This window comes from Phaseolus vulgaris, chromosome 3, assembly GCF_000499845.2.
Source record: "Phaseolus vulgaris cultivar G19833 chromosome 3, P. vulgaris v2.0, whole genome shotgun sequence".
In the NCBI taxonomy this organism is placed as follows: Eukaryota; Viridiplantae; Streptophyta; class Magnoliopsida; order Fabales; family Fabaceae; genus Phaseolus; species Phaseolus vulgaris.
In genome coordinates, this window is record NC_023757.2 from 33,856,801 (window position 1) to 33,869,358 (window position 12,558).

Here is a 12,558-nt window from a genome sequence, read left to right on the forward strand (position 1 = left end):
TTGTCTTTTTATCTCTTGGCACAGTTGCGAGTCAAAAGAATTCCAAATGCTTGTCTTTTTGGTACAGCAGCATCCCAAATACTTGTTAAATTTCACTTTTAAAATTATATAATTTATCACTGTACTAAAAAAGAAAACTTTAACGATTGTATAAATGTTAAACTTTTTCTTGTGATCGTCTCTATCTTTGTTGGCTGATTCAAGAAATGATACGTTCAACTAAATATCAGTGCAAGATTATTTTCAAAATTAGAATTACACTTCCTCAAGGTAAATTTCAAATTCAAAACTTATGGAAGAGTCAATGCTAACTAACGTCACTTACAGCTGGACAGAAACGCTGACAAAGAGGCTACAAAATTGCATCACAAAGAGATAGCACAAGAATGGACAAATGAATTTCAGAATGAACAGTAATGTGTTTTCAACTAAACAACTGCCATGTTTTACAAAGATGAACAACCATAGTGAGTTGATATGATTCCTCCAAAATCTATCAGGCAAAATATAACCGAAATGGAAGGAAAAAAATAAGCCATCCATCCCAAAGGAAGGAACACTGAATCGTCAGCCTCCTCTTCTGTTCATGTTAAGCCACCCGAAATCCATGGCCAGTTCACCTTGCACTCAATATATGTGGCTGGTAGGCGATCAGGCCTCAATAATGCTGCTGCAATTTACAAGTCTCATGTCATATGAGAAACCAAGATGGGGGCCGAAAGTAACAACTTTTTTCGACCAAAGAATAGATCAAAATAGCAGGCTCATGGTGCTGAATAATTGGAAAATAGATGCAACAAATTATCCAGTGTTTCAGGAGTGAATTTCCTAGCAAATAAGTAGCATGGCTTCTGAATCCCGTTCCATAAGCAAGGCCAGCTTTGCACTTCTTTCTGTGGAAACACAAGATATTTCATCAAGCTGGTTAATTCATCCTCTATTAAACAGATGAGTAAAGCTCTCATGTATCATACCTTCTCATCACTGGTTACGTGCACGCTGACGTCGATGGACTGCAAAAATAACAATTATTGTTAATATTCATGCACTAAACTTGAAAAAAAAAAAGACAATGCTAAGTTGAAAGAGGTTAACTGTTGCAGCACACTTGCTAAACAAAAATACTAGGTGTAGAAAGGGAACCCCCCACCCCTATGTCTGTTTTACTTTTCCTTAAAAGTCTAATGGTGTATTTTACTATAACTTAAGAGAGGGGGAGAGGGGAGAGAATTGCCAATACCAAGAGAACACTTTGACGCATATCACTACATTTAAGAAACTTTAATTCAAATTTTCTTATGCATTACCATTTAAATTTAGTTTTCATTCAATTTTAGATTTCCATTCCATAACATGGATTGTGTCAATTAGGATGCAATTAATTCCATCCCAATTCATCCAATATCTCAGCATTTCTTTTCCCCAATTTTGGGTTGTTGGATAACTTACAATTTACTAATTTTCTTTATTCTACTCACCATCGAACGATGAAACAAAACTTAAAGACTTCCAAAAGGTTTTAATCCATTCCATTTAACCCATTCTTAGATATCCAAACAGATAAAGACTGTGAGGTGTTGTGATGCCAGAGGTTTACCCTCAACAAGGTTATCCCCTTCTCGTCTCATTGTTACTCACAGAAAAGAATGAATATGTACTGTTGTAAAATTTAGAGTTCTAGCAGAACTATACCGTGATATTCTTCAAAAGTTCGTAAGTTACATCCTGAGCCCTATAAGATTTTGGGTGCCATTTTCTCTCAGACCAGTCAACATGAGTTAATGACCAGTTTGCAATTCCACCAGGATCAACCATCTAAAACCAGAGACATAGGCTAATTAGCTTAAGAATGAAAAATGTTAAAACAGAAGAACTGTATTACAATTCAAACTCTCACCTGGAAGAAGGTTGGCAAGTAATGCTCATCAGCAATGCAATTCCGACCGTCCAAACCGGGCTGCAATAATAACAAATTTCACATCAGAGTCCTGAATCTGTAGTATGTAAAATAAATCTGTTTATTTCTCCTCCCTTCCCTTTGTGAAGCAAACAAGACTTCCCTCCCATCCTCGTCGCTATCCTCCCATTTCATTAAAAGCCTTCCCCTCCCCTCTTTAGACTAAATGGTGCATTAACCAAGTGACCCACAAGACTGGTGCACAATATGACTCCATACATACCATTTGCGTATCTTCTCAATGTACCCCGGGTCGATAAGGTATTTCTTTTCTAGTTTACACGGCAGTACATTTATGGGATTTAAAATTTTAAATTATTAGAACATATATGGTCCAATCACCTTAATCACATCAGCAACACTGGCATGCAAGATAAGACCAACAATATCAAAGGTGCTAACACTTTTTGGCATTCCACATTGCCATTCTCTTTCCGAATTTTTGCGACACCCCATACCTGTAAAGTGCAGGGGCATACACAGCAGTAGCCATGGAATCTACAGTGGACTCACGCTTTTTATTTTTTTTCAATGCGAAAAAGGGAGTTGTATAAAGCAAATGCTTTCTGTAAGTCTTCTATATTTTGGAGAAAAATTATTAAAAAAAAATACAAATAACAAAATGCAATATCCATATATTGCTTAAAAATAATATGATTAAGGATAAGCAAAACACACAATCAGAAACTTAGCATCTTGAACCTCAAGAAATACTAAATTTGCTTGGCTTGATGAGTACAAATTTTATGTAGAATTAAATAATAAGGTTAAATACAAGTTAACACAGAAAAATTTAACTAATATACAAAAAAAACTGCTTTAAATATTAATCCCAACAATATATGAAAACAACTTCACCTGGCAGTAAGACCGGAATTTTGAATAATACAGGCTATCGGCCATCACTATAATTGCATGCTGCCGTTTCATAGCAAACCACTGCAGGGGAAGATAAATAATGAGACAGAGACAAATGGGTTATTTATATATGTGTGTGTGTGTGTGTGTTTTCTTAGCATCCAAAGACTCGGACTATTGGTGAATAAAATCCTAAAGGAATAGGTGTGTGGTGATATTGAATGACAATAGGACACTAATTGGGTGACCATAGGCATAGAAGGAATTTCACAGAAGATAAAGTATTATTCTTTTTATTGACGATGTCACCAAGTTTCTATGACAAAACTCAATTCTGTAGTGAGTTATGTATAGCCTATTGATACAAATCACACAAAAGGGTATGAAACAATGGCAACTTCCAATTATCCAGTTGGTATCTTGTGAAAAGTGCAATTGTTAAATAAAGTAAGCCAAAATACTATGCTCAAATCAAAAATTCATTGTATGTCAGTAGGCAGTATTTCTATTTTAAATGTTGAATTCCAAGCTCCACCGAGACTTTAGCAAGAATATACCTGTGCACCCTTTCTAAAGTCCTTCACCTCAACTTCAGGAAGCATGTGATCTGAATACCTGCCATTTCCATGAGGACCGGGATCCTTAAAGCTAATAAGAGAAAGTAAAAGCTCACATTAGTAAAAATATGTCAAATAGACAGCAGAAAGCACAGAGAAGAATGGCTATTATATTATCTCAATGAAAACCCAGAGGAGATTGTCGTACCAGTCAACAAAGCTGATATTTGTATGCATCAGATAGTTGTAAATATAATCAAAATGATACAGAGGCACACAGCTGCAAAACCAATATATACAAATCAGAAGTTGATAAAACCTATAAAACTGAGTATATTTTTAATCCCTAAAAATATGCTCTAATGTGGTTTTAGTCCCCTAATTTTTGGTTAATTTTAGCCATTGTAAAATTTAAATTATTTTGGGAAAACATTGCAAGCATCAACCATGTCACCTCAATATGAAGCTATTATGACATGATTAGACATATATGTCATGTCACTGCTAATTAGTGACAGAGACAATTTTTAAAAGATTTAAAATTTAGGAGGACTAAAACAACGGAAAAAAATTATGGACAAAAACAAAACGAAATCATACTTATAGGAACAAAAAACATGTTAATGTCTAAAAGTAATTAATCCGTAAGAACAGAATTAAAAGAAAACTCATAATACATTTAACAGTTTACCTATCAGACAGTAGAACAAATTGCTGGTTGTCAGGATCTTGAAGGGCATTTGCTAATAGCCGCCTCTCTGCATCAACCATAGAAATTTTACCCCAAATCACCTGCCACAAGACTTCTGATTAAAAGAATTGCTCACTACAAAACCAGAGACTGTTGGAAAACAACGGCCAATTACACTTGCTGTCATTATTGCTGGCTAAAACATAAACCGTTGAATTTAAAAAACACATTCACCAGCACCAAAAAAAAACACATTCAGAATTATTTCGAGAAAATACCAATTAATATTAATTAGATACAACATTGTTTAAATAAAATAAATTCAGAGAGTTTAAAGTCACACAGAACTTGTTTACTTCTCTGCTTATTCCACCGAATAGAACCTATACTTTATCTCATTTAACAAGAATGAAAGTGTGCAACAGAACTTTGTGCTTTCATTTTGGGTTACCACAACAAAATTTGACAACTCATGAGGCCAGGTAATGGGGCTACTATTTCTTCTTTCTTTCTGCTCTGGATTAAGCAAAATGTCTATGATGTGGAGCTATTACAGCATTGTATTTCCAAATCATGAATTAAATAGTTAAATAATCTGTTAATCTCTCAACTCAATTCAACAATTCTATTTCCCTAAAATCATAAGTCGTGAGTTCAAAACATTAAGTCAAGTACAGTTAACTACTGTTTGTTTAAGCATAAAAATATGGAAAATTACACTAGTCTCCACTGGAATCTTGTTAAATGACACTAATATTCCCCTAAATAAAGACTCATCTTTCCTGTGTTAATCATCACTCTTATGTTATTTAATAAAGTGACACAAACACTTCTTTATTTATTACTCTCCGAGATCTTCTAACTGTTGTTTTCAATGTTCAAGAACATTTCTTATTTTTTCTCAATTACGGCTTTACTTTCCACCTGATTTTTAATCAATTTACACATGTATTGCAAAAGTGGACATGAAAAACAACTCATGCATTCATTTTAGATTATAAATTAAAATCAGTAAACTACAAAACTTTATAACTACTTAAGGAGAAAGTAAAAATTTCTTATTTTTCTGGATCTGTGTACAAAAACTTTAAATGACACTTAAAAAGAAATAAAGGTAATACACTCGAAGGGACTTGAGTGTTTGCTAATATCTAGTAGTGGTGTCATTGTCACATTTAGAAGTAAGTACAATTTCCCCAAATAAAATACAAGTCACATTCTGTGACACAGCTGTGTCGAAAACTACAATTTTAGCTTATTATTAGAGAGAAAAAAACTTAAGGTATTTGCTTACACATTACTATGACTTCTTTAAGCATGCCTTTTTATTAAAAGAACCTTTTTTCTTTAAATAAAAAGTTAAAAACAAACACCCTATGGAAATATGATTCACATAAGAGAATAATATTTATTTTAACATTTTATTAAGACATTACAATTCATAAACGATAGTAAACTGAATAATAAGAAGAAAATATGTACCTGGTCACTGCGTACATCCCGATTAACAAAATATCGACTCACATGAACTGGCTTTGTCTTGGACGCATGTGTTGATTTTGGCTTAATCCCAAGTCCCACATCGGTGGGTTCATTGTTTGGGAAGGAGGTTTGGGGGTTATAAATTAAACTCTTCTCCTTCACTGTTAAATATCCCAATTTGTAATATCTTCTCTCATAGTAATAAAAGTGAGCTGTTTTTGCTGTGCTCGGAGATTAGGCTAAACAGGCCGAACTCCGTTAACAATTTTCGGGTGTGTTCTTTCCTCTTTATCTCTTTTATTATTCCGCTTTATTTATTCAATATTATTTGTCGGGTAGCTCTGTTAGAGTTTTGTTTTAGTGGGAAAATTACCCGTTTTTCCCAACAAGTGGTATCAAGAGCCGAAGGTTCGCCTTGGGTTGTTTGAAATTATTTGTAATATTGAATATTATATTGTGAGTCTGTAATGGCAAATTCGGATCAAGAAGGGAAGGCTCTGCAAGATGCAAATGTTGCAGAAAGCAAAAGTGATGTGTTGATTGTCTCGCTTTCAGCATCATTGCATCCAGATGAGTGGATATTGGATTCAGGTTGTACCTATCATATGTGTCCCATTCGGGAATGGTTCTTTGATTTTCAAGAACTCGATGGCGGGGTTGTTTACATGGGTAATGATAATCCATGTAAGACAGTCGGGATAGGTTCAATCAAGTTGCGGAATCACGATGGATCCACCAGAATTTTGCGGGATGTACGGTACGTGCCAAAGTTGAAGAAGAATCTCATCTCATTGGGGGCTTTAGAATCTAAAGGCCTAGTTGTGACGATGCGAGATGGAATTCTTAAAGCAACTTCAGGAGCACTGGTGATGTTGAAAGGCGTGAGGAAGAACAATTTGTATTACTACCAAGGTAGTACAGTGGTGGGGACAGTAGCGACAACAACTTCTAGCACTAAGAAGGATGCTGAGGCAACGAAGTTGTGGCATATGAGGTTGGGACATGCTGGAGAGAAATCCTTGCAAATTCTTACCAAGCAAGGATTGTTGAAAGGTACGAAGGCTTGCAAACTTGAATTTTGTGAGCATTGTGTTCTGGGAAAACAACGAAGAGTGAAGTTTGGCACTGCAATTCACAATACCAAGGGTATTCTGGATTATGTGCATTCAGATGTGTGGGGACCTGCCAAGACTCCGTCAATCGGAGGTAGGCATTATTTTGTCACTTTTGTTGATGATTTTTCCAGGAGAGTTTGGGTGTTTACTATGAAGAACAAAAATGATGTGCTTGGAATTTTCCTTAAGTGGAAAGCTCAAGTTGAAAACCAGACAGGAAGGAAGATTAAGGTTCTCCGAACAGATAATGGAGGAGAATACAAGAGTGATCCGTTCCTGAAGGTATGCCAAGATTGTGGCATAGTTCGGCACTTCACTGTTAGAAAAACACCACAGCAGAATGGGGTTTCGGAGCGTATGAACAAGACACTTGTGGAGAAAGTTCGTTGTATGTTGTCTAATGCTGAGTTAGGCAGAGAGTTTTGGGCTGAGGCTGTGACATACGCTCAACATCTCGTCAATCGTTTGCCATCATCTGCTATAGATGGCAAAACCCCGTTAGAGGTATGGTCTGGAAAACCTGCAACTGATTATGATTCTTTGCATGTTTTTGGTTCTATTGCATATTATCATGTGATTGAATCAAAGTTGGATCCACGGGCAAAGAAAGCTCTTTTCATGGGCTTTAGTCCTGGAGTGAAGGGATACCGTTTGTGGTGTCTAGAGGCAAAGAAGACGATTATCAGCAGGGATGTTACCTTTGATGAATCTGCCATGTTAAAGAAGGTAAATCCAGAAGGAGCTGATAGTACTCCGCAACAGGTGGAGTGTGCCCGGAAGCAGGTGGAGTTTGAGCCGACAGTGGTGATCCCAACACGAAATACCACAAGTGACTCTCCTATGGTAGAAGAAGAGTCAGATGAGGAAGAGGTTCCTACCCAAGAATCTCAACAGCAATCAGCGCCAATTGCAGTTAGAAGACAGAGACGAGATATTCAGAAGCCTGCTCGTTTCATGGATATGGTTGCCTATGCACTTCCAGTTGTTGATGACATTCCATCCACTTACCCAGAAGCCATTCTGAGTTCAGAGAGTGGTAATTGGGCAGGTGCGATGGAAGAGGAGATGCAGTCTTTGAAGAAGAACAAGACGTGGAAGCTGGCACAATTACCGAAAGGTAAGAAGGCAATTGGGTGCAAATGGGTATTTGCAAAGAAAGAAGGATTTCCTAATAAAGAAGATGTTCGCTACAAGGCAAGGTTGGTTGCTAAAGGCTTTGCTCAGAGGGAGGGAATTGATTATAATGAGGTATTTTCTCCAGTTGTTAAACATTCCTCCATTCGAATTTTGTTGGCCTTGGTAGCACAGTTGAATTTGGAGCTTGCTCAACTTGATGTAAAGACCGCGTTCCTACACGGTGATTTGGAGGAGGAAATCTATATGACTCAACCAGAAGGATACAAGGTTGATGGTAAAGAAGATTGGGTTTGTAAACTTAGCAAATCGTTGTATGGACTGAAACAATCTCCGAGACAGTGGTACAAACGATTTGATAAGTTCATGAAGGATCAGAAGTACAAGAGAAGCAAATATGATCACTGTGTGTATTTGCGCAGACTTGAAGATGGTTCCTACATTTACTTACTCTTATATGTTGATGATATGCTGATTGCAGCAAAGAGCCAAGTTGAGATTGACAGGTTAAAGGCTCAGTTGAGTAAAGAGTTCGAGATGAAGGATTTGGGGGAAGCCAAGAAGATTCTCGGCATGGAGATAAACAGGGACAGAGAGAGGGGAAAACTTTGGCTGTCACAGAAGCAGTATTTGCAGAAGGTACTACAACGTTTTGGTATACACGAAGATACAAAACCTGTAAGTACCCCACTTGCTCCTCATTTGAAATTGAGTAGCTGTTTATCTCCGACGACTAATGAAGAACGAGAATACATGGCGAAAGTCCCATATGCAAATGCAGTTGGAAGCTTGATGTATGCAATGGTGTGTACAAGACCAGATATTTCACAGGCTGTGAGTGTTGTTAGTAGGTACATGCATGATCCGGGCAAGGGTCATTGGCAAGCTGTGAGATGGATTCTACGGTACCTCCAAAATACCTTAGATGTTGGATTGACATTTGAGCAAGATAAATCACTTGGTCAATGCATAGTTGGATATTGTGATTCTGATTATGCAGGTGATTTGGATAAGCGACGGTCTACTACTGGTTATTTGTTCACTTTAGCAAAAGCGCCAGTTAGTTGGAAGTCTACCTTGCAGTCTACGGTGGCTTTGTCTACGACAGAGGCAGAGTATATGGCGATTACAGAGGCTGTGAAGGAAGCAATTTGGCTTCATGGGTTGCTTAAAGACTTGGGAGTTGGTCAGAAACAACTTGAGTTATATTCTGACAGTCAGAGTGCTATTCATTTAGCAAAGAATCAAGTCTTTCATGCACGGACGAAGCACATTGATGTTCGCTATCACTTTGTGCGTGAGATTCTCGAAGAAGAGGAGATTGTTCTCCAGAAGATTCACACTACGGAGAATCCTGCAGATATGCTCACCAAGGTGGTTACAAGGACCAAGTTTGAACACTGTTTAGACTTGGTTAATATCTTGCACATTTGAAGTTGGCGTCCGGAGGCGCAAATTTGAAGCACTGTAAAGTTTGTTTTTGTTATGTTTTGAGAAGATTTGTTTTAGGTGAGACTTGAAATTAAGCCAAGGTGGAGATTTGTTGATTTTGGCTTAATCCCAAGTCCCACATCGGTGGGTTCATTGTTTGGGAAGGAGGTTTGGGGGTTATAAATTAAACTCTTCTCCTTCACTGTTAAATATCCCAATTTGTAATATCTTCTCTCATAGTAATAAAAGTGAGCTGTTTTTGCTGTGCTCGGAGATTAGGCTAAACAGGCCGAACTCCGTTAACAATTTTCGGGTGTGTTCTTTCCTCTTTATCTCTTTTATTATTCCGCTTTATTTATTCAATATTATTTGTCGGGTAGCTCTGTTAGAGTTTTGTTTTAGTGGGAAAATTACCCGTTTTTCCCAACAGCATGCACATAAACAGAGAACTTTCCTTCGTGACCCTACAAAAAAGGAGTAGCATCTTCCAGGTAAACGCAAACCACAAGATAAACACGATTCAGAAGAGAGCAAACCAACTACCAACCAAGGAAATTACAGAAACAAACTAACTGATGCATGTGTTCACTACAATTCATGAATGAGGACAGAATCTATTATTAACTAATTGTTAGAAATGTAAAACATATTTTGCATCTTGAGTTGTAAAATACTGAATAAAAAATACAGACGGTTTTAATTATTTAAATCATGCAACACTCTCCTTAGCCAACCATCCCCCAAAAGCAAGAGAGACCACAAATAATTTTCATCCAAAGCACCAGTGCCAGCCAGCTAAAGGTTCTATAATAAGAAGCTTTTTTTCCTAATAAGTTCAATACAGTTTTCTGACTGAAAGAATGAAATTCTCAAATTCTCCCATGTCCTGACAATTTATGTTTATTTTAGCAGTCACTTTTAATAAAAGAACCATCAAATACAATAAGGGAGTTTCAATCATAGACAAATTCGGTGTCATTTAAGTACACAACAAGCTAATTTTCTAATAGATAAAAGAAATGCAGGATATCTATACACTACCAAACTGGCTATCTTCTTCGTGATAAAACAGATGTCACAAATCCATTTCAAAGAGGAACATTGACTGTCTTCCAACGTAAGAACTGAAAAACAACAGCTTGAATATATAAGATTAGACAGGTAACAAATCTTACTTGGAAAAACTTGTCCCACAATTTTTCGAATGGCAGAGAGCCAGGTGACAAAAACATGAAGGCAACTTTTGATTTTCTTGTAACAATTGCCGGTGAGTTCAAAATATCCTTAATCACAACACGTGACGCAATCTCCTCATCGGTGTATTCTCTTGCAGGCATAGGTGGAAGCCAATCAACAAAACCCTTGCACCCTCTGGAAGAAAAAACATAGCAGGCCGAATTGCCTTTTGGTGGGTAGATATAAGCGCAGATTAGAAAGACACACACAAACAACACCAAGATAATAATCCACATGGGCTTCTTCATGGGAGGACGGTGGCGAGAACCAGGCAGTATTTGCATATCACCCATGCTGCCTAAACGCCAACCTTTTTCTGTCTTCATCAATGCAAATGCATCACAGTTTTCACCTCCAGCAAATCTCTTTAACATCCACGTGCACCCTCACTCAAACCCACAGAAACCAAGGGCATATACTGTACAATTAACTGACAGATTGATGCAGAAAATTCTGAAAACAAAATGAGTGTATTAGCAAACAAGAAACAAAGTCACCCTTTTCATCCACTCAATTCTTCACCGAAATCCACACCAAGCAAATGAATAACAACCCTCAAGATATCAAAAGAGAGACAAAGATAGACGACAACGCCTCATCCACCTAACCTTTCTTCTAATTTTACTAAATATTCCGCCACTCTAAGAAACAAGGACGAATGAAGAGAAAAAAAAAATGCTCGCAACATGCAAAAACTCAAGCAATTAATTACTCACGCTACCGAGTATTAACAAAATCTTAACAGCAGGACAGGGGCAGGGACCAACCTATTCGAAGTTTCGGAGTATCCTAATAGCTAAAACAAAGAAACTATTGAACAAAAACACAACATCCGAAACAAACTAAATAATCTCAACAAGGACCGAGGGGTCAAAATCAGAAAGACGTTGAAACCCCTGTTCGGTAACAGAGAGTGTATAACAAAAAAAACTTGCAAGACACTAAACAATCTCACCAAATTTATTTACAAGAAAAAAGAAAAAGAAAAAGAAAATAGTTTGTTCACCCTTAAACCCCCAACAATTAAGCGAAGATATTAATTTGAAATCAAGAAGAGGGAGAGAGAAAGCAATGAGAGGAGTACCCGAAATGGTGGAGTTGAGCGAAGGAAAAAAAGATTGATATGGATTAAGGTAAATCAAATCTAATGATTGAGAGAGAAAGATCTAGGGCAAAGGAACCAAGAATCAGAATAGTGTGCCTGAAAAAAGGATTCAAACCCTTTCTCAGTTAATTAAATTAATAAACAAAATTCGACTCAACTCCCTCTGTGTGCTGCTACCACTTTCGGAACAAACACACTCTTCCTCTCCGTTTCTTTCTTCGCCTCACCCATTGGTTGGCGCTGCCTTTTTTTTCTTTTCATATTTTATATAATTAAATTTTAAAACTTTCAAAATTAATTTCAACGCTTCAAAATACCCTCTTAAATTTATCTCTTTAAATATTTCAAATTTTAGTTTTAGAGTTAATTTCAATAATTTTATTTACAACAACAGAAATAACTGTTCCTTTGTCAACTACAGGAATGACGATTTGTTAGCATCAACATTTTAACAGAGATTCTCTTTTTTTTAAAATAAAAAACTAAAAATACTTGTCCACACGTATCAATATTTTGGTTGTATATCTATTATTTTTTTAATTACAGTTTAATTGGGGCCACGCCAAATAGAAGCGCGTTTGGTTCTTCCAGCGTTTGCTTGTTCCAACCAAAGTTTCTGGAATATCGACCCAATCAGCGGGCACTTCTGACATGTAATGCCTTCCGTTCCGTTCCATTCAACAAAGTCAAATTTGTTATTGATCAACTTTAATGCAAATTAATACTACTTATACTAAATTAGGAAAAATAACAAAAGTGCTGATTTCTGTGGATTTTTTTACTTAAGAAAAAATGTTAAGAAATTTATGATTTAAAATACTCTACTCCACACTCAATTACTTCAACTTTAAAAGGAAAAATAGTATTTCACGGTAAAAATATAAATTTTTTAAATAAAATTAAAAGTTAAATATATTTAAAATATAGTTAAATAAAATAAAAAGATGCAAAAGTACGTGTTTTTTAAATTTATTGAAAATAAAGTGCAACTG

At 36.4% G+C, this 12,558-nt stretch overlaps 1 protein-coding gene across 2 annotated transcripts; it reads right to left on the reverse strand.

Annotated features, from left to right (window-relative positions):
- Positions 1-376: 376 nt before the first annotated feature.
- LOC137807250 (glycosyltransferase BC10-like) lies at positions 377-11,876 on the reverse strand. Of its 2 annotated transcripts, none has more exons than XM_068607768.1 (12): positions 11,546-11,876; positions 10,401-10,914; positions 9,659-9,689; positions 5,546-5,613; positions 4,064-4,164; positions 3,581-3,652; positions 3,373-3,463; positions 2,816-2,896; positions 1,898-1,957; positions 1,693-1,815; positions 975-1,013; positions 377-893 (listed from the first exon to the last, which is right to left on the reverse strand). In XM_068607768.1, exons 2-12 carry the CDS (start codon positions 10,833-10,835, stop codon positions 765-767), a joined length of 1,230 nt encoding a protein of 409 aa, XP_068463869.1. In that variant the 5' UTR covers positions 10,836-10,914; positions 11,546-11,876; the 3' UTR covers positions 377-764. The 2 variants fall into 2 exon arrangements, with proteins under 2 accessions (XP_068463869.1, XP_068463868.1); XM_068607767.1 differs by having other exon boundaries at positions 5,546-5,609; positions 9,655-9,689; positions 11,546-11,808.
- Between the last annotated feature and the right edge of the window lie 682 nt (positions 11,877-12,558).